We start from the raw sequence: 21,475 nt of genomic DNA, 5'->3' as shown, positions 1-21,475 counted from the left end.
TTAAATATTCAATAAATATTTCTAATAATCAAAAATGCTCTATATTCCTCTAAAATTCATTATTTTGGAAATATATGCATCAGGAAATTAAATTTAATAAATTTCCATAATAGTTATTAATGAGTTACCTCATAGGTTATGTGTACTATAGTATATAGTATATAGTTATGTGTTCTATTTCTTGTTTTGAAGCATCTAAATTTGAAAATTTACTTTGTGAACATATTAGTGGTCTGAAAATTTTGCGAAGTGAAGAGCTACAAGACTTAACCTATTTCGGACTAAGTGTAACCATATCTAAATTGGGGAGAGGAATAGCACAAGGTCACCTTATTTTTCCTCTCCCTATCATTTATATGATGTACACTTATTATATCAATCAATAAAAAAGAATCAATCAATATATAGTATACCTACATTATATATAGTACATCTACTATATATATATATAATATATATATATATATATATATATATATATATATATATATATTATATATATATATATACAGAGTACATATACTGTGTAGGTTACAAATTCAGCAATAAATGAAGTAGACTGTACAAAAAACATTATATTGCTTTCAAATATTTTCAAGGTAATTATTGAAAAGTACAAGTAACCTTTATAAAGGATGAAAAAAGGAAATCATCATGAAAATAGGTTATGTTTACTATTGAAGTACTTGTAGACTTGTAAAATTGTAAACTTGTAGATCATAATGTAACAATTCAAACACCCCGCTCTCATAGGTTATTAATTATTAGAATAGCGGAGTCATCACTCAGGCCACCAAATTGGACTTTTGAACTGGTGAGCTGAGAGAGTGATGACCGCGTAGAGGCGAAACTAGAGGGAGAACGTTCCGAGATGCGCTATAGGAAGGTTGTGCGTGAGATAGTGAGATGTAGTTTTTTGTAATGTGATTGAGGAGTGATTATGTTTAGAGAGAGTATAGATGTTTGTTATGGGATTTTTTCAATAGAGTGAGATTGTTTTGGTGAATTTGCGTATTTATTTAATAATATTATCCTATAAAAGTAGCAGGGCCCAGGACCCTAAAAACCTGGTGGTGGCAGCGATACTGGAGAGCACTGTCATGCTCGCCACGCACGCCACAAAAAATTTTTGTGAAACGTGAGTACTTGTAAACTTGTAGCTACAAGTACTTGTTCGTAACCATGATTGGTAACAATACTTGTACCTTTGTGAAATAGGCCCCTGGAAGCTCAAAAAAGAATGAAAAAAGAAAGAATCTCTACTAAGTTGTTGGCATATTAATTGAAAATTCTAGTTACAAAAAAAATTATCTTCAACACGTCAACCATGATCTGTGTTACCTCTAGATGTTTTTACAGCTCAATGCACTTGAATATTAATACTAGGACAGGACTTTCATCTTTTGATTCATCGCTTGTATCACAGAAATCTTTTCTTGATCACTGAACTGCAGTACGGTGGCAATTGCATTGAGCATGTGACTCCTTCGGTTCTCGTCAGTGTTCAGCAAGTAGCTGAGTACCACGTTTTTCAGGTACTCGAGGTTGGCTCCTTCTCTTGTTTGGCAACGCTCCAGTCTGCAAAATTGCAAAACGCAACATTTAGATTACAAGACAAATACAGAGTGTTTACGAACTCCTTACCAAAACTCTAGCTAGGGCATTGTTCCTGGATGAGAAACGTATCAAATTATATATTCTATAATATTATGGTTATAGTGCTTTATAAATAAATGAAATGAAATCTAAATATAATATTTAAATTGTCCGGAAGGTGAGAAACATATAGGTTGAGCAGTTTATAAAAATAACTCTGAAAACAATTATTATATATAGGGTACACATATACAGTAGTCTGATCGTAGTTGCAAATATGTTGCCGCCAATCGTCATTATGTTATTCCCCTAAATTATTCTCGTTTAAGAATAAGGCTTACAGTTCAATGAGCAAGGAAAGTTGTGTGAGTGTACCACACCAGATTTTTTCACTTACTATTTTTTTCTAAATAATGGTTGAGCATACGGAATTGAAACTTTGCACAATCATTTATAACAACTAGACGAAGCTACAAAAATTATGATAATTTTACAAATTCATAAGACCAAATTGCGACCATTTGAAATGTTGTTTCTTGAATTACTCAGAAACCGTTAGTTTTACAAAAAAATCACAAGAATAACTTTTTTTAGTAAATTTGATTACCTATCGATTGGTACCTGATTTTGTCAGCATTAACTGAGTTATGACAGCTTTAATGATGGGGCACCACTGAGGTTGCAGTGTATGCCAAAGCATGTTTGAAATAATCTAAAATAGCTTACAAATGATATGCAAAGCAGATGGAGACTGTTGCATTGTTGTGGCAGACTTTAGTGGCATGCCTTGGCATGCATTGCAACCTTAGACCAGTTATAGAATAGACACGCTGGGAAGTCTAGCCTCTGAAGCCAACATCTACTGCCAAATCCACCCATCTTGACGTCACAACCAAGCTAACAACAATGCATTGAATAACAACAATGTAAGTTTAACACCACAAACACTTACACAACAAACTCAAAAAAGTTTTCTATAATCTCTTTACGATGCGTGACGTCATTGTTGTGACGTCAAGATGGGTGGATTTGGCAGTAGATGTTGGCTTCATCGACTTTCAGTATCAATGAGCCGTGTCTATTCTATAACTGGTCTAAGATTGCAACTAACCCCCAGTGGTGTCCTATCACTAAAGCTGCCATATTTCAGTTGATCTTTGAACATCACAACGATGATTTATCTTTTGTCTCGCATATCCCACAATGGAACATGCTCTTGAACCAAACTTATCAACTTTTCATTGTCCATAGTTACAACTTTATAAAACATAACAACTACAAAAAATAAACAAGACTGTGAAACAATTTTAGGTTAGGAACACATTGTTGTCTCAGCTCGACTAGTTAGTTCGGCCGGATAGAGCCGGAAAATCCCATTCAATTCGGATCAAAAAATTGATCGGCCGGAGACGGCCGTATGAACCTGTTACAATGGACGAGCATCTATTCCTTTCTTTGTTGGAGGATCGTCGTACGAGTTCGGTAGTTTTCGGCCGATGCTAGTTCGGACGAAAACGGTTCTAGTGGACGGACCACCTAAAGCTGGGGTTTCGTTTATGCGTAAATGCCGTTGTCGACCACGACAGGGAGAGAATCTCAGATTGGGTAGATTTCAATTTGTCTACATAACCTAAAAGATTATGTTCAATTATGTTTTAATGGGGCAAGTTGAGCTTATACTTTCTTATATTTTTAAAAGGAAATATGTTGATATTATTAGAAATGCCTAATTCTTCAATAATAGAGACAAAATAATGAAAAGTTATGAGTATTTAATAATGAAAAGTTATTTGATCAGCTGTTTTAGCACACTTGACATTATCAATTTGGACATTATCAACAATGCTTGCCGTCGTCGACTGCGGAAATTTACGCACAAACGAAAATGCATCTTAAGAAGACGAAATTTTGGTAGCCGGCTGCTGTTATAATTAATAATAATTCATTAAATCAATACGTCCCTTTGGAGCAGAACTATCCTAAGTCCAAATTTCTTATGCTTATTATTATGCTTATTAGTCAAAACATAGTAGCCTACAAAACGAATTAACATAGTTTTTACATTTACTAAAATCATCTAGAATCTCGAAAACCTTCCTCTTAATTGATTGGTTGTGATTGCAGAGTATCAAATTAGAGCAAATTTTGTAGATGATAATAAAATCCATGAACAGTATTGTGTATAATTTTCAAAGATATTGTGAAGAAATCAGTGCAGAACTATCACATGTCCGAGTTAGGATACTTCTGCACTGAGTATTCAGTTTTACTCCAAGCAACAACTATTCTATGTGGAGATAAGATAGTTCTGCACTCATAGTTCCAGTACAAAAAAAGGCAAAGTCCAGAAAAATCCCAAATTAATAAAAAAAAATGTCAAATAACCACTCAAATTATTAGAAAAGAGTGCAGTTTTTGTTTAAAAACAAATTAATCAAACATAGTTTAATAATTAATTAATTAATAAGAAGGAGAAAACTTTGAACCTTTCTACTGTTAAAGTAAGAATTTGGACTTGTGATAGTTCTGCTCCAAAGGGACGAATAATTGATCAGTTTCAACTATTCATTAAATTAATAATTAATCAGTTTACCTAGCCACAGAAGCCATGAGGATAGCAGTCTGCGCGAGGAATGCCTCCTTCTCTTCGGCGGCCTTGAGTTGCAAGTCACGCTGGCTCGTCTCCAGCGCGTGTTTCTGTCGGCGCAGACGGGCTACGTCGATCTGCAGGCGAGCTAGCTCCTGCACGTAATGCAACATCGGCCGAGACTCGGCCGTCACGTCCAACGACACGTCGCTTGATGTCGACGTTTTACGGGTGACTGCAGTTGTGTCGTTGGGCTGGTCCTGAGTAGAAATTTCAAATTAACTTTCCATAAATACTATCTATGATTTATTTCAATGTCATAAGAAGAAGAAAGAAGTTTGTGTGTTTATTACGAAGTCTGTAAGATTTCAGCCATCAATGGATTTCGATGAGATTATGCTACTTCAAAGTACCTACTAATTATCAATTATAACACCAATTATTTCTACTTTCTAATTCTACATCAGTAGAATTTTCTACATTTCTCCACTTGAATGTAGTTTTTTTGTTGTTAGTAACAAAATAGATTAACTCATAATTTCTCTAACACATTAAAATAACTATTTAAATTCACAAATATTTATTCATTTACATCATACAAAATTTTATTGATATTTATGATATGTATGATATTTATTAACTAAATATCATTGATATTTATGATGTGTATGATATTTATTAACTAAATATCAACAAAAGTGGAAGTATTTTATCTTAAAAACTTGAAATGGTATTGTTTGATGACTTTGGAGGGTTATTTGAGGATGAACGCTATGACACAATTATTATAGAGTATGATGATGTTTTGAATTTTCAGCCGTCATTGGAATAAAACAATGCTTGTAAAACGTATTTATAAAACAGAAAAACTTCAAAAAAACAAAAACAAACAAGACTGTGGAACGATTGTGGGTTAGGAGCACTAGTTATTGACTCAGCTCGACTACCAGTTAGTTCGGCCGGATAGAGCCGGAAAATCCCATTCAATTCGGATCAAAAAATTGATCGGCCGGAGACGGCCGTGCACGGCCGTATGAACCTGTTGCATGGACAAGTATCTATTCCTTTCTTTGTTGGGGAATCGTTCGGTCGTATTCGGTAGTTTTCGGCCGATGCTAGTTCGGAAGAAAGCGGCTTTAGTGGACGGGCCACCTAATCTCACCTTATCGGAGATTTTACTGCTAACCGTCGATGGAAGAAGTGTTTGGAAGGTGGCCTTGAGAGAGTTGATCTCTTCGTCCTTGTCTCGCACCAGACCGAAAGCCCTCTCTCTCTGTTTCAGCATCTGCGACTCCAAGTCGGCCAAGCGCACTCTGTGTGCCTGCTCTTTGCTGGCTATTGTCTCTTGCAGTTTTTCCTTCTCTTTTGCGAAGGCCTGTGGGAAGAAAATGGAATCCGTATACAATAGAACTGTAGTCAAGGGTTATTTCAAATAAATTATCGAGGTAAGATGGGATTTAAGTGATATTTTCTCACAAAACCATCCAAATAAAGACAGTATTAAAGTTTTATTTCAAATCAAATCTTTCAGATTTCCTTCTCTTTCGCGAAAGATTGATAACAATTGATATTTTATCAAATAAAACTGTAATAAAGAGTTATTTCAAATAAATCACGGGGTAAGATGGGATTAAAGTGATAATTTCACACAAAACCATCCAAATAAAGACAGTATTCAAGTTGTATTTCAAATAAAATCTTTCGGTTTTTCCTTTTCTTTCGCGAAAACCTACGAAAAACATTGTATAGCGTTTCAAATAAAACTGTATTCAAGTGTTATTTCAAATAAATCATCGAGGTAAGATGGAACTGAAGTGATATTTTACATAAGTCCATTCAAAAACACAGTATTCAAGTTGTATTTCGAATGAACCCATTCATAGAACAGAGAATTCAAGTGATATTGTACATAAACTCATTCAATTAAATTGACTTAGTCATCACAAATTATCTCATCAACATCAGTTTCATTAGCCACGCATATGCCTGGATCCTGGAGTTGTCTAATCAGTAATACTAAGCTGTGTTTAAAGAAGAATCTTGACAATTCATACAATAAAGGCGATCACACACAGCAGCAGATCGACTGAGGAAATGTCCCTGTCTAGGTGTTTGAATATTTATTTATTTATCATTTACAATCAACTTGAGGACAAAGAAACAGACTACAGTCCAAAACTTCTTTTCATCCCAATTTCATAAAATAAATTGTCCAAATAAAGATAATAATATTGCAAGGCCCACAGACCTCCCTCTGTCTTCTTATGTCTGCTCAAGTCTGCATGCAGACGTTTGATTTTCTCTGATTTCTCCGTCTGTCTGCTGTAATGTGCGTAGTCTTGAATCAACAAGAGAGAGACAGAAGAATTGATATTTTTAGAATAGAAATCGAGTGTAACCTTGATGATTTGATATTAGCTTACACAATGGTTTGCCTTTTTTTATTCGCATGTCTGTTGTGTTTTAGTTTTAATTTGAAAATAAACCATTTGTGACTAGATTTTGTAATTGACAAGTTACTAGTTAAATGAATAATACTCAACCATGATGGAATGTGACAATATTAAATAAACAATATTTATGATACCGCTCATACACTCTTACCCGGTCAAAACAGTAAAAATCGACAATAACCGACCGTCATCGGCTTGAGATAACAGTAAAAGTTGGGACATGAACGCCCTATACCATGAGATATCTACTCATGCTATTTTTTCTCTATGATAATACTCAAACATGATGAAATGTGACAATATTAAATAAACAATATTTATGATACCGCTCATACACTCTTACTCGGTCAAAACAGTAAAAATCGACAATAACCGACAGTCATCGGCTTGAGATAACAGTAAAAGTTGGGACATGAACGCCCTATACCATGGGATATCTACTTATGCTATTTTTTCTCTATGATAATACTCAAACATGATGAAATAATGTGACAATATTAAATAAACAATATTTATTATTGAAAGGCCACAATGCCACAGATGAATAATGAGTATTATCATAGAGAAACAATAGCATAAGTAGATATCCCATGGTATAGGGCGTCTATGTCGCAACTTTTACTGTTATCTCAAGCTGATGACTGTCGATTATTGTAGATTTTTACTGTTTTGGCCAGGTAAGAGTGTATGAACGACACAATATGAGAGACTATCAGCGTCATAGAGCTTCACAGGAAAGAACTACGTGAACTATCAGCTAGAGATAACAGTAAAAGTTGCAACATAAACGCCCTATACCATGGGATATCTACTTATGCTATTTTTTCTTTATGATAATACTCAAACATGATGAAATGTGACAAACAAAATTTATGATTGAAACGCCGCAGATGAATAATGAATAATACTCAAACATGATAAAATGTGACAAATTATAAATAAACAATATTTATGATTGAAAAGCCACAGATTTATTTTTGTCACATCCAAAATTATCAGATTTGTACGCATAACTACAGTTTCGTGTTGAAACAAACACACCTTCAGCTTCTTATTCAAAAAATGTAATCGATATTATGTATTAAATAAATATTATTGGTATATTTTTCCTATTCATTTTTTTATATTCGATATCATTTTTGAAATATTTTTTTTTGTTTTTCTTTCGTCCTGCGTGATGAATAATATATTATTATAATTATTAATATTAGATTAATTTTTCATATATTTTCCTTGTTGAATTTGTATCTGCCAGCTTTCTCTGTCTCTGTTTTGTTCCTTGTCTAACTGCTTTGCTCTCTAACTGTACTCCATCATGCGGACGTGATTTTATCACTTGCATGGTTGACTATTTCCACATGTTTTTCATTTATAGCTATATAGTGTAGGCAAAAAAAGAGATTTATCAGTATTATTATTTATTATTTTAATATTTGAGTGATGAATTTCCTTTATGTATTATACTTCATTATTATGTGTCATTATCATTATTTTAGTATTAATAAGTAGTTGGTTATTTTCTTACACTTGCACAAGTTGTTTGTTTATTTTGTTCTTTTCTTGTGGAAATACAGTAAATATATTATTTATTTAAAAAAAATTACCTTATGAATGTCACGAATGTGCTCCTCATAATGCTTGATCGTGTAGACTTGCTTATCCTGAAGATCTCTAGCTTTTTCACTAACAATCGACAGCTTTCTCTCAAGTCTCTCCACTTTTCCGGTGTCTTCTTTGCTAGGCGAAAATGGAACCGGGTTCTTCTTAACCATCTTCTTGTACTCCTCGAACTCATTCTTCAATGCTTGGTACTCTTCAAGACACAGAGAATGGTCTGAGCTGGCGTATTTGTTGAGGTTCATCAGTTCTTTATCGCCAAAAAGTACAGCTGAAATGTAAACAAAGAGATATGTTTTAAAGGGACGGATTTAAGGATCCGAAGGTTCAAAGAACTCACACTTCAACCGAAGCTTATTGAGTATCCCAAGTATTTTATCAGGTATTTTAAGGTAATTTTTATATCAGGTATGGAAGCTCATCAATGTTATTCCTATAGTGAGGTCCACGTTATAATGGCAGTGAAGAAAGATAAGAGAAAAACGTTGCCAAGTCTCTCCATTTTGCCACTGACTGTACACAGCTGTTACTCAATTCATCCATTAAATTTAATCTAATAATAATTATCATTTCCTTGATAAAATAATCAATTTAATGTCAAATTGATCAAGATAATATATTTTTTCATAATTTGATTAAAAAATTTGCTTTCATGACTGAGATCAGATTTTTATTTTTATACAAACCTGAAATGGCGGCTAATTTAAAAAGCTGTGATACAACAATCAATTTCAAAACAACAGAAATTGAGCTATTTGGTGGGTATTCTATTCCAATTTCCTTTCAAAATAAAAGAAAAATATAAATCCTATTCAAAAATAAGTAGTTTCAATGGATTAATTCTGAAATAACTTTTCAATATTATTTACACCGGTACGATTAGGTCTAACCTATAGGGGTAGGCTAACTTAAGCATGGATGAAGTCTAGGATGGTTAGTTATCAACTTTTAAAATGTCATTTCAGGTATTTAAATTTGTGTTCCTCATACAGTAATGTTTAAAAATTATTTCATTGTTTCAAAAATACATTTTAAATCAATTATACGACTTGTGTACTCAAGTATTTTGATAGAATGAAGAAAAAGAATGGCGGCTGAGAATATGGTTTGTTCAGTTTTGTACAGTCACTGTCAAAAGTAAACATAAAATATTCTGGCAAATAGACAACATTGCAAAGCGAGAGAGAGATAGTGCTATCTGTTTTGTTGTATGATAGAAAAGGACAGCAACAGTATTGTCAATCGTACACTGCCATTATAATGTGGACCTCACTATATCCATTTATCACTAGTAAATTTAATAGAAAACTGCTAATTGAAATTCATACATGGATAATCTCGAACAATGTAATTTTGGCAATGTAATTTCCTCATAGCTTAGTATAAAGACTTCTCATGTTTTTATGTAATTTTCAACTATTCTTTACTTTTCCGTATACCTTCACTCTGCTATTTCTCTTCCCTTCCTCACTCACTTTTTCTCTTCCCTTCCTCACTCTCTTTTTCTCTTCCCTTCCTCACTCACTTTTTCTCTTCCCTTCCTCACTCACTTTTTCTCTTCCCTTCCTCACTCTCCAATTGTGTGGAGATGTTTCCTGAAGTGGGCGTGTCCACTTCAGGGCAATCAACTGCTTGACCTGACCTCCATCTAAACTCACCAGCCAGCTGGTGAAGTAAGAGCTTGCGTCTGTTTGCAGCCTTTTGCCAAACAAAACGATTGAATTATTTCAATCATGATGGGCAAGGTTTTGTTGAGATCGCTTTATAATAGTAATAATATCGAGTGACCTGGCTGGCTGAGGTCTGGTGTCAGAGTTTTCAGGTCGCAACTGATCAATTTCAGGGTCTCTGACATGACCTAACGACTGCTTTTGAGATCGTTTTTACGAGTGTAGCATTAATGACATAATTCTATCAATGGCATCAATGGTAGGGGAAGTAAAAACTAAAATGTGATAAAAAAAACTTGAAAGTGGACATGGTGTCCAAAAGCGCTCAACAAACGTGAGTAGAAGCTGATAGCTTCCAATCATAAAAATCAGACTGCTATATCGTGATTCAATTATTGAAAAGTGATCATTAACAAACAGTTCGTAAAGGAAAGTGGAATTGAAGAGTTAAAACTAAAGTTTTTAGTATATGATGATAAGGATTAGTATTAAGCTGAGTTTACACCAAAGTTAATAACAAAATGTATGTACCTAACTTTATTCTTCTAGATTCTATTGGATTGAACGGAACTTGACAAACACATATGTTCATCATGTGTATGAAATAGTATATTTCGCACCTAGGGCCGAAAATTAGACTTTTCCGGCTCGAAATCGGTTTTCAAGTCCGAGGCCGTAGGCCGAGGACTAGAAAAGATTGAGAGCCGGAAAAACATTTTTGCCCGTGGTGCGAACGCTATTTTTCGCCACACAGAAAAATAAACAATATATTTATATAATAATAATTGTTTACTAAGCACTTCCGAAAGCAGAAGTGGAAGGTCATAGCTCTAGCAAATCTGAGGTAATCTGAATATCAGGAAATTGTCCAAGTATTTTTTTTTTTATTCTGATTTGTCTAAATAACCTAAAAGATTATGTTCAATTATGTGGGAGGTTGAGTTTATACTTTTTTATTCTTTCAAATGACAATAAGATGATATTATTTTAAATGTTTTAATTATTGAATAATGAACACAAATAATGAAAAGTTTTTTTGATCAGCTGTTTTTTGATCACCTCTCTTAGTTCCATGTTAGCGGCTGGAAAGGGTACTCTTTTCAAGGCCGGAAAGAAACCTGTTCTGACGTCAGACGAGAGTCGTCTGCAAACAATGTCTTTCAGGTCTACGTAGGGACTGGAAAACAGCTGCTTTCTGTGCAGTGAGGCGAAAAGTTTTATTCAATCTAATAGAATCTATATGGATTAAGTTGGTGTAAACGCAGCTTTGCTGTACTTACCCTGAATATCAACTGGATTTTCGGAATCCTCATTGCATTTATCCACCAACGATTTGATATGTTTCAATTTGGATACTAATGTTTCAACATCCAAAGAAGTTTCTCCGTCCTTTTCTAATTCAGTCTCATCATTGTGATCGAGCTCTAGCTGGGCAATTCTATCCTGTATATTAAAACAATACCGTATCAATAATTCAATATAAATAGACTATAGTTTACCAAGCGAAAATGGGTCTCTCAAGGCCACTGCAATGTTGCCACTGGTGGCCACCCCTCACTCGACCAGTCTATATACATTGACTATATTTCTACACCCTGAACATCGCTCTTTCCTTCTCATACCATCCCTCTTCCTCTTTTACGACACTACCTGTCACAAATTCTTTTGAGCACGTCAGGTTCAAAAGTTCTATTGTGTCATTCTTTGAAGTTGGAACAATAACATCCCCCGTTACCTCCTCCCATCATCCGCTATATTCTTCAACATCATGAAATGAAGGAAAGAATATTGTTATGTATAATGTATAACTCTTTCTTGAGTCATGACATCAAGAGATCCAATTTTATAATGATGATTAGATTTTTCTTTATAAATGCAACTATTTATAAACTGAGCTATTACTTCATAAAGGTTACTTGAAGACTTATAATAATCAATTGGAAGTGGAGTGATGTAATTTTATTTATTTTAGTCAATATTCTTGTAATGCCCACTTCACTCTGCATTTTTCAATTCGCATGAATTCTCATTTGATTCCCATCACACTTCATCCAGGCTTTGGACAGAGAAGACAAACAATACTCCCCACAATAACAATACTTTACTATCACACCCTCTCTCACGCACACATTCACTTTCTCTCTTACTAGCCACCCTTAGGAAAAAGTGGCAACAGTGTTGGTAGAGACGGGTGGTGGTGTCAAGAGCAAGCTTTGACCTTGAGGGACCCATTTTCGTTTGGCCAAGTTTCAATATACTATTCAGTTAAGGTCCAACAGAAAAAACAAACTTTTCTACCACTTTAATCGAGAAAAATCATATGATTATAACACAAAAATGATAATAACTGCTCACTGAAGAGCTGTGCTAAGGTGGCCAATAACAATAGAACAAGTGTGTTGAACACATGTTTATACACACATGGTTGTCTCATCACAGTGAAAGGCTTGAACAAAAATGTTTGAGGTTAGGTTTTTGTATCTTCGAATTTTTGTTCATTTTTTGTCGCTGCTCTATGAGGTTACATTATTTCTGTATCACTACAAGTAATTCTGTGAACAGTAAACCTCACGGAGTTTTCACATCCACAAGTATCTGATGTCACCTGTTTGAAATGTTAACAAACTCAGTTCAAGTTTGAATTTTTATTTCATATGATATAATTCATCCAGTTCCGTGATAATCTTTCCATCTAATGAAAATTTTTTTTTTACAATAAAAAAATATAAGTTTTTCAGCATTATTTAGTTCATTTGATTATTTTTAATCACCAATCAAATTAGTTTTTTTCAAATGTGAGAATATTGATACTGATGGGCACGCATAATAATACCATGGCTGCAAAACAAAATATTGAAACCAAAGACCTTGAAGATGCATAACTCTTTGATTGAAACTATAGATCTTATAGAAATAGACACGGCTTCTCCAGAAAATCTGTGATTATTTTATCTGTTTTTTTTTTTTAAATTATCTGTTTATTTTAAATCATCTATATCCATTATGTAGTGTTTCATTCTTGTGTTATAAATTTTAAAAAATATTTGTCATGGCTTCCTTGTATTGGTCTTTTTGAGTTCGTCATTTGCTTGTAATTTTGTTACTTTGTCTTATCGTTTGTAAGGATTGAGATGTGACCTGGTTTCCGTAATTTTATTTATTCTAGTGGTTTGAATAAGCTCTATTTTCTTTCTATTGACATGTTTGCTATACCTAGTTGTTCGAACTCACAAGTTTTTCTTTGCCGGTAGTGCCATTTTGTAAGTTAGAATATTTATTTTATCAATCTGTATTATTTTATGGCAAATAAATGAATTTGAATTTGTCTCTGGTGGAACTTACCTTCAATTTTCGAATGGCACACTGATCCTCCTCTTTTACACGATCATAGTTACCAACCGTGTTGGACAGTTCTGCCAACCGCGCTTCAAGGTTGGCAACACGCTCCTCATGCATGGCCACCAGTTTCTTGGTCTGATTCTCTGCATGACTGGCCCGTTCTTGTTCCTGGAATATCACATTCATTTTTAATTATTAATTATTAGATATTCCATATTAAAACAACACTTTCAATGATTCTTCGGAGTGATCCATACTAAACTACGGCTGCTGTGAGAAGCGATACAGAACCCTCATAACCTGGAGCCCTCAGATAGACTATGTCTGTTCTAGGTTGAGCCAGGTTTTCTACCTTTTACGCAGATTAAAGGAATGTGTCCCAAGGCATTATTTGAGGATAACCTACTTTGCCTTTTTCCAAATCACTTTTTTGTATGGCCTATCCTTATGGGGATGTGCTCCTGATGCCCTAAAAATCCTGCTGATTCAGAAAAGGGCAGTTGAAATTATTTCTGATGCTAACTACCTGGACCACTGGAAACCGTTATTCATTGACCAAGAAATAATGACTGTTTATAGCTTATTTGTCTTTTTACTGTCACTGAATGTGAGAAAAAATATTGAATCATTTCCATGTAGGGATGACTATCATCAGTATGATACAGGATATAGGCAGCAAATTGATGTTCCTTATACTAGGCTGAGGGGAGTGCAGATGAATTCGAAGCTGATTTCTTTGAGATTCTTCAATAAGTTTCCTACTTCAGTGAGAACCATGTCTGCTCCTTTGTTTAAACGTAGATTGAAAACTCTCTTGACAGAAAATCCTCTATATTCACTGTTCCTTAAACTAGGCTGAGGGGGGTGCAGATGAATTCGAAGCTAATTTCTTTGAGAATCTTCAATAAGTTTCCTGCTTTAGTGAGAAACATGTTTGCTCCTTTGTTTAAAAGTAGATTGAAAACTCTCTTGACAGAAAATCCTCTATACTCACTGTCGGAATTTTTTGATATGGATAGGGATATAATTAGTAATTATTTTCAAATATATGTTCCATAATGTACTAATATTAGGTTGGCAATAATTTTCGTGTATGAGAATATATTTGAATTATATAGCCTATATGTTTGTAACATTATTTATGTATGAGCTAAATCATATGATAGTCAGTGTTTTTGATTGTTTTTTATTATTGTATGTTTTGAACATTGTGACGTTTCCTATTGTGTAATCTATATGCTTAAAAGAATAAAATCTATTCTATTCTATACCCTAATGTTTGGCTTGCTGTTCTTTTAAATCTCAGAATATGATTTGAAGACAGAAAGCTACGCCCTTTTTCCCATTCATTCATTGCAAGAGGATTTAAAAAACAAGGTTGTTTTTGTTTTGTTTCACTCCATAGATTCTATATGTATTGCTTTGTTGCATCTTACAGCAGCCGGGCTATAGAATGATACCATTCTCCATTGATCAGCAAAAGGATAGAAACGTTTTTATGAAGCATATCTATTAAATGGATTAAAAAAAACCTTATAGTACCCTTTATTATTAAAAACTTTAAAATATTTCAACAAGTTTTAATAAAGTTTTTAATAATAAAGGGTACTACAAGGTTTTTATATTGTTTTTATTAATTTGTACAAAAGTAGCCCCTGTAAGTGTTTCTATTAAATGGAAAATATTCTCAGTCTCCTCCAGATAGCACTTTGCTATGGAGCCAGAAATCAGACTATAATAATTATGAATTCTATATGATTATTTTATTATCTATATTATTATTTCATTAAACCATTTTCATATTATTCATTGTGCTCATTTCCTTAAATATATGTTTCTCATCGTTTTCCTTGAAACCTAAGCCACATTAAGATTTATTTAAAATTTGAATAAATACTTTGGGTCACCATCCAGTTGTCACCCCGACTACTTGACACCTGGTCATTTTGGCCATAGGCGACTACTTGTACCCTCGTAAAAATATACCATTGCCGTCAAGTTGTCACCCCGACTACTTGACACCTACTGGACCAAAGGTGCCAACTAGTCATGACCGTAAACGACAACTTGACACCTCGCACCCTCGCGTCAGGGTGTCCCCGCGACTAGTTGTCACCTCCTCAGAAAGGAGACAAATAAACGGGTATGGCTTGTCAACTTGTCCACTAAAATCCGGTTTTAAAAGGGGACAAGTAGACGGGGTGGAACCTAGTCGCGTTCCCAACACTTTCATTTTATTTTAGACACTTGAAAATTTATATACGATAATATTTAGGTTGTAGGATGATGTTGTGACACAAAATGTTTATTAGGTTTTTTTTTGTATTACAATGAATGAGTACAGCATGTTTTATTTTGTTCAATGAATTTTTGAAATTAAGAAACTTTTGTCTGTCTGTATATTTGTTCTGTAATTTAGCTTAATTATTGTTAACATTATAGTCTATGGTTAGTTTTCTCTGTCACAGAACCTAGTGTAACTTCAAGGCTACTAATCAAGAACGGTAACAATTGTTAAATGTTGATAGGTTGCCACTCATTGATTATGTCACGAAATATTGAGTTTCAAATTTACTGGAAAAAGAAAACTTCATTGTCATTTAAAATGGATGAAACGAGGGGGGCCTTGAGACGAAAAATTGAAATTGAGGTACCTAACCTTGAATTTTTTTGGAAGCAATACTTTCCTTACCTATGGTAGTGGGTAGGGAAAGGGAAGTAAAAAATCTGGTGTGGCGCACTCACACAACTTTCCTTGCCGTTATGAAAATTGATCACCTGACGCTAGTGTTCACGCGCATCTCAAGTCTACTATTCGAAGATCTGAGCCAGCTGGTGACAGGACAACAACGCTGGAGACACACGAAGTCTGCTATCTCTTCATTGTGAATGATTTAATAGAATCAACAGTTGCCAACAGTTTGCAATTGAAATAATCACATTTTCTCGAATTTCATGATGAATAATTCTATAGTCTGATTTTAACTCTAATATTGGCGTATGAAGAAGGCTCCTTTTTCCTTTTATATTATCCTTGAAATGCAAAATTTCCAAAAACCTTGTATATACGTCGACGCGCAATTAAAAAAGGAACATACCTGTCAAGTTTCATAAAAATCTATTACCGCGTTTTGCCGTAAATGCGCAACATATAAACATTTAAACATTAAGAGAAATGCCAAACCGTCGACTTGAATCTTAGACCTTACTTCGCTCGGTCAATTAGATTTGTACGCATGACTACAGTTTCGTGTTGAAACAAACACATCTTCAGCGTCTTATTCAACAAATTTCATCAATATTATTCATTTAATAAATATTATTGGCATTACCTTATGAATGTCACGAATCTGCTCCTCATAATGCTTGATCGTGTAGACTTGCTGATCCTGAAGATCTCTAGCTTTTTCACTAACAATCGACAGCTTTCTCTCTAGTTTCTCCACTTTTCCGGTGTCTTCTTTGCTCGGCGAAAATGGAACTGGGTTCTTCTTAACCATCTTTTTGTACTCCTCGAACTCATTCTTCAATGCTTGGTACTCTTCAAGACACAGAGAATGGTCTGAGCTCGCGTATTTGTTGAGGTTCATCAGTTCTTTATCGCCGAAAAGTACAGCTGAAATGTAAACAAAGAGATGAATGTATATTTTAAAGGGACGGATTCAAGGATCCGAAGGTTCAAAGAACTCACAAGTCAACCGAAGCTTATTGAGTATCCCAAGTATGTTATCAGGTATTTTAAGGTAATTTTTATATCACGTATGGAAGCACATCAATGTTATTCCTATCCATTTATCACTAGTAGATTTAATAGAAAACTGCTAATTGAAATTCATACATGGATAATCTCGAACAAAGTAATTTTTTCAATGTAATTTCCTCATAGCTTAGTATAAATAGACTTTGAATAGCTTAGACTTTCATTTCTGAGTCCAATTGTGTGGAGATGTTTCCTGAAGTGGGCGTGTCCACTTCAGGGCAATCAACTGCTTGACCTGACCTCCATCCAAACGCACCAGCCAGCTGGTAAAGTAAGAGCTTGCGTCTGTTTGCAGCCTTTTGCCAAACAAAACGATTGAATTATTTCAATCATGATGGTCAAGGTTTTGTTGAGATCGCTTTATAATAGTAATAATATCGAGTGACCTGGCTGGCTCAGGTCTGGTGTCAGAGTTTTCAGGTCACAACTGATCAATTTCAGGGCCTCTGACATGACCTAACGACTGCTTTTGAGATCGTTTTTACGATTTAATCATGATGGGCAAGGTTTTGTTGAGATCGCTTTATATTAGTAAAAATATCGAGTGACCTGGCTGGTTCAGGTCTGGTGTCGGAGTTTTCAGGTCGCAACTGATCAATTTCAGGGCCTCTGACATGACCTAACGACTGCTTTTGAGATCACTTTTACGAGTGTAGCATTAATGACATAATTCTATCAATGGCACCATTAGTTGTAGGGAAAGTAAAAACTAAAATGTGATAAAAAAAACTTGAAAATGGACATGGCGTCCAAAAGCGCTCAACAAACGTGAGTAGAAGCTGATAGCTTCCAATCATAAAAATCAGACTGCTATATCGTGATTTAATTATTGAAAAGTGATTATTAACTAAGTACTTTACTGTACTTACCCTGAACATCAACTGGATTTTCGGACTCCTCATTGAATTTATCCACCAACGATTTGATATGTTTCAATTTGGATACTAATGTTTCAACATCCAAAGAAGTTTCTCCGTCCTTTTCTAATTCAGTCTCATCATTGTGATCCAGCTCTAGCTGGGCAAGTCTATCCTGTATATTGAAATAATACTGTATCAATAATTCAATATAAATAGACTAATACAAGTGTCAATATACTATTCAGTTTAGCTCCAACAGAAATAACAAACTTTTCTACCACTTTAATCGAGAAAAAACGTATTATATAATATAACACAAAAATAATAATAACTGTTCACTGAAGAGCTGTGTTAGGCGGATTTCATACCAAAGCTGGGCCGAGCCGAGCCGAGCCGGGCGGATCGATGCGATGCCGAGCCGAACGGAATCTACCTGCGTTCGCACCGAAGCCGATTGCCGATTCGCTGTTTAAGACATTTTTTGGTTAAAAATACAAAACTCACTACCTGGGAAGATCGAACTAAACTGAAAGAAGGCAGAATCCGCTTGGCCGGATTCCGTTCGGCTCGGCTCGGCCTGGCCCAGCTTTGGTGTGAGACCTCATTTAGGGTGGCCTCAAACGAGAGAACAAGTGTGTATACACATGTTGTTGTAGTAGCAACTCAGGACCACATTGTTTTACTCTTCCTCCGTCTCAAGGCCCAGGAAGCGGGCCACCCTGCAAGGGTCGGCCTAGAGGCTGGCGGTTGTTAAATTTGTCGGCTTCGTGGGGCAGCTTAAAAGATGGTCCGTGGAGTGGGGTCCATTACCACAGTCGGGACAGACATCGGTCACATCCTCCGCGACTCTGGACATGTAACTGTTCAGAATCACAGAGTAGACCGATCTCAGTTGCGCGAGGATGGTGTGGGTTCTTCTGGGTAGAATAAATTTTAGCCTGAATTTTCTGGTATACACATGTCGTCATACATGGTTGTCTCATCAAAGAGAAAGACTTGAACAAAAATGTTTGAGGTTAGGTTTTTGTATCTTTCACTTTTTGTCGCTGCTCTATGAGGTTACATTATTTCTGTATCATTACAATTTTCAATTTTCTAGTGGTTTATTTATAGTTAATTGGTGTTTATATCATGTTAGAAGCTGCCGTCAAGCAGTTGTTTCTTGTTCAAAGTCGCTCGCTGATCACGCAACATGCATGACGAGCATGTGTGTAAACACATGTTCAACACACTTGTCCTGTCGTAAGTGGCCTCCCTAAAACTTGGTATGACTTCAGTCATGTATTCTTGTAAGCATAATCTACCCAATACACTAGCTAAAATAAAAATTATCTTTGTATCCAGTAGCCATACTTCTTCGTCTCATTTATCAATCATGATGTCGAATGATATCATCATTGAATCTTGATGCATAAATCATCTTGATACCTATATCATTATGCATATGTACATCATGATCATGATAAGACAGAACGGCTATGATAATACAATAATATTATTCTGCTATTTATAAAGTAATAATAATAATAATAATAATATCGAGTGACCTGGCTGGCTCAGGTCTGGTGTCAGAGTTTTCAGGTCGCAACTGATCAATTTCAGGGCCTCTGACATGACCTAACGACTGCTTTTTAGGCAGCCGGGACCGACGGCTTAACGTGTCCATCCGAAACACGGGAGTGGCCCGAGATAAATATCTATTTATAAAGTAGAACCATAGAGTAGATACCGTTCAATAATACCTAGATCATTTGTCTCTGGTGAGACTTACCTTCAATTTTCGAATGGCACACTGATCCTCCTCTTTTACACGATCATAGTTACCAACCGTGTTGGACAGTTCTGCCAACCGCGCTTCAAGGTTGGCAACACGCTCCTCATGCATGGCCACCAGTTTCTTGGTCTGATTCTCTGCATGACTGGCCCGTTCTTGTTCCTGGAATATCACATTCATTTTTAATTATTAGATATTCCATATTAAAACAACACTTTCTATGATTCTTCGGAGTGATCCATACTAAACTACGGCTGCTGTGAGAAGCGATACAGAACCCTCATAACCTGGAGCCCTCATAAAGACTATGTCTGTTCTGGTTGAGCCGGGTTCTCTACCTTTTACACAGTTTAAATGTGTCCCAAGGCATTATTTAAGGATAACCTACTTTGCCTTTTTTCAAAGCACTTTTTTGTATGGCCTATCCTTATGGGGATGTTCTCCTGATGCCCTAAAAATCCTGCTGATTCAGAAAAGGGCAGTTAGAATTATTTCTGATGCTAACTACCTGGACCACTGCAAACCGTTGTTCATTAACCAAGGAATAATGACTGTTTATAGCTTATTTGTATTTTTGCTGTCACTGAATGTGAGAAAAAATATTGAATCATTTCCATGTAGGGAGGACTATCATCAGTATGATACAGGAAATAGGCAGCAAATTGATGTCCCTTATACTAGGCTGAGGGGAGTGCAGATGAATTCGAAGCTGATTTCTTTGAGATGCTTCAATAAGTTTCCTGCTTCAGTGAGAACCATGTCTGCTCGTCCTGTAAACTTGTCCTGTAAAAAGGTTTGAAGAATTAGTGTTCAAAATTTGAAGCTGATTGATCAATTCTCTCTAAAGTTCTTAGAGAGAGTTTTCTAAAAATAAAAACAAGCAGAAAATGCCTTCAGTAAGTAAAAAGTAAGAATTTCGCTTACGCTTGTTCTAATGTGGAGAACAATGTGTGTGTGTGTGTGTGTATGTTTTGAGCTATATATATACTCAACCTGAATTTTGAACCCTTGTCAAACTCAAATCGTAGAGGTACGAAGAGAGCGCGCGTCATTTCAGTGCACGCTCTCTTCGTACGTCACTGATTTACCCTTCTGACAGCTTGACAGAACTTTTGCATGCGCGCCGCCATCGTTCTCCCACTTTGAAAGTCCTTACCTATGGTAGTGGGTAAAAAACAGCTTGCTAGATACTTTTTGGAAAAGCAACTGGATTCATTACCTTCTGTAAGGCCACCGAGTGTTGGTCCCGCATAGCGCTAATTTCCTGTTGGAGAGAGGAGAGAAGAGGCGCCGAACTGTCCTGCTCTTTCATCAGACGCCTCTTGAAATTCTCCAGCTGACTGTTCAACTCTTTCTCCCTGACTTCGGCCACACTCTGTGCAGCGATCAGCTCACGTTTGCAGTCGGTGTAATTCTTCAGGGCATTCTCCTTTTTACTTCGCTCCTCTTCCACCAGTTTCTGCAATTCTCTGCAAAGAACAGATATCGATTGAAATGGGAGTATGGTGTGAACACAGCCATAAATCAATCTATAATTGAATGATTGAAACATATATTCTCTTGACGAATCTATATATATAAAAGCGAAATGGCACTCACTCACTGACTGACTGACTCACTCACTCACTCACTCGCAGAACTAAAAATCTACCGGACCAAAAACGTTCAAATTTGGTAGGTATGTTCAGTTGGCCCTTTAGAGGCGCACTAAGAAATCTTTTGGCAATATTTTAGCTCTAAGGGGGTGGTTTTTAAGGGTTCAAAGTTCGTCTTTTAGCATGTATATTCTTCTTATTCCAATCTCTTAATTATAATTGAA

At 35.4% G+C, this 21,475-nt stretch overlaps 1 protein-coding gene across 3 annotated transcripts in view; it reads right to left on the bottom strand.

Annotated features, from left to right (window-relative positions):
- Positions 1-701: 701 nt before the first annotated feature.
- Positions 702-21,475, bottom strand: part of LOC111056458 (GRIP and coiled-coil domain-containing protein 1) — a 35,455-nt gene continuing 14,681 nt past the window's right edge. For 2 of the 3 annotated variants that reach the window (XM_039433270.1, XM_039433272.1), the window contains exons 6-12: positions 20,876-21,125; positions 19,654-19,818; positions 17,892-18,054; positions 16,595-16,878; positions 5,346-5,558; positions 4,190-4,443; positions 702-1,578 (exon numbers count right to left, since the gene is read on the bottom strand). In XM_039433270.1, the coding sequence (XP_039289204.1) occupies positions 1,383-1,578; positions 4,190-4,443; positions 5,346-5,558; positions 16,595-16,878; positions 17,892-18,054; positions 19,654-19,818; positions 20,876-21,125 (1,525 nt within the window). In that variant the 3' untranslated portion in view covers positions 702-1,382. Of the gene's footprint in view, positions 1,579-4,189; positions 4,444-5,345; positions 5,559-8,240; positions 8,525-16,594; positions 16,879-17,891; positions 18,055-19,653; positions 19,819-20,875; positions 21,126-21,475 lie in introns of all 3 variants that reach the window. The other variant, XM_039433271.1, reaches the window with a different exon arrangement.

Source organism: Nilaparvata lugens, chromosome 7, assembly GCF_014356525.2.
Source record: "Nilaparvata lugens isolate BPH chromosome 7, ASM1435652v1, whole genome shotgun sequence".
NCBI classification, from domain to species: domain Eukaryota; kingdom Metazoa; phylum Arthropoda; class Insecta; order Hemiptera; family Delphacidae; genus Nilaparvata; species Nilaparvata lugens.
Note: the sequence above shows the minus strand (reverse complement) of the source record. Positions and strands in the feature narration are given on the sequence as shown.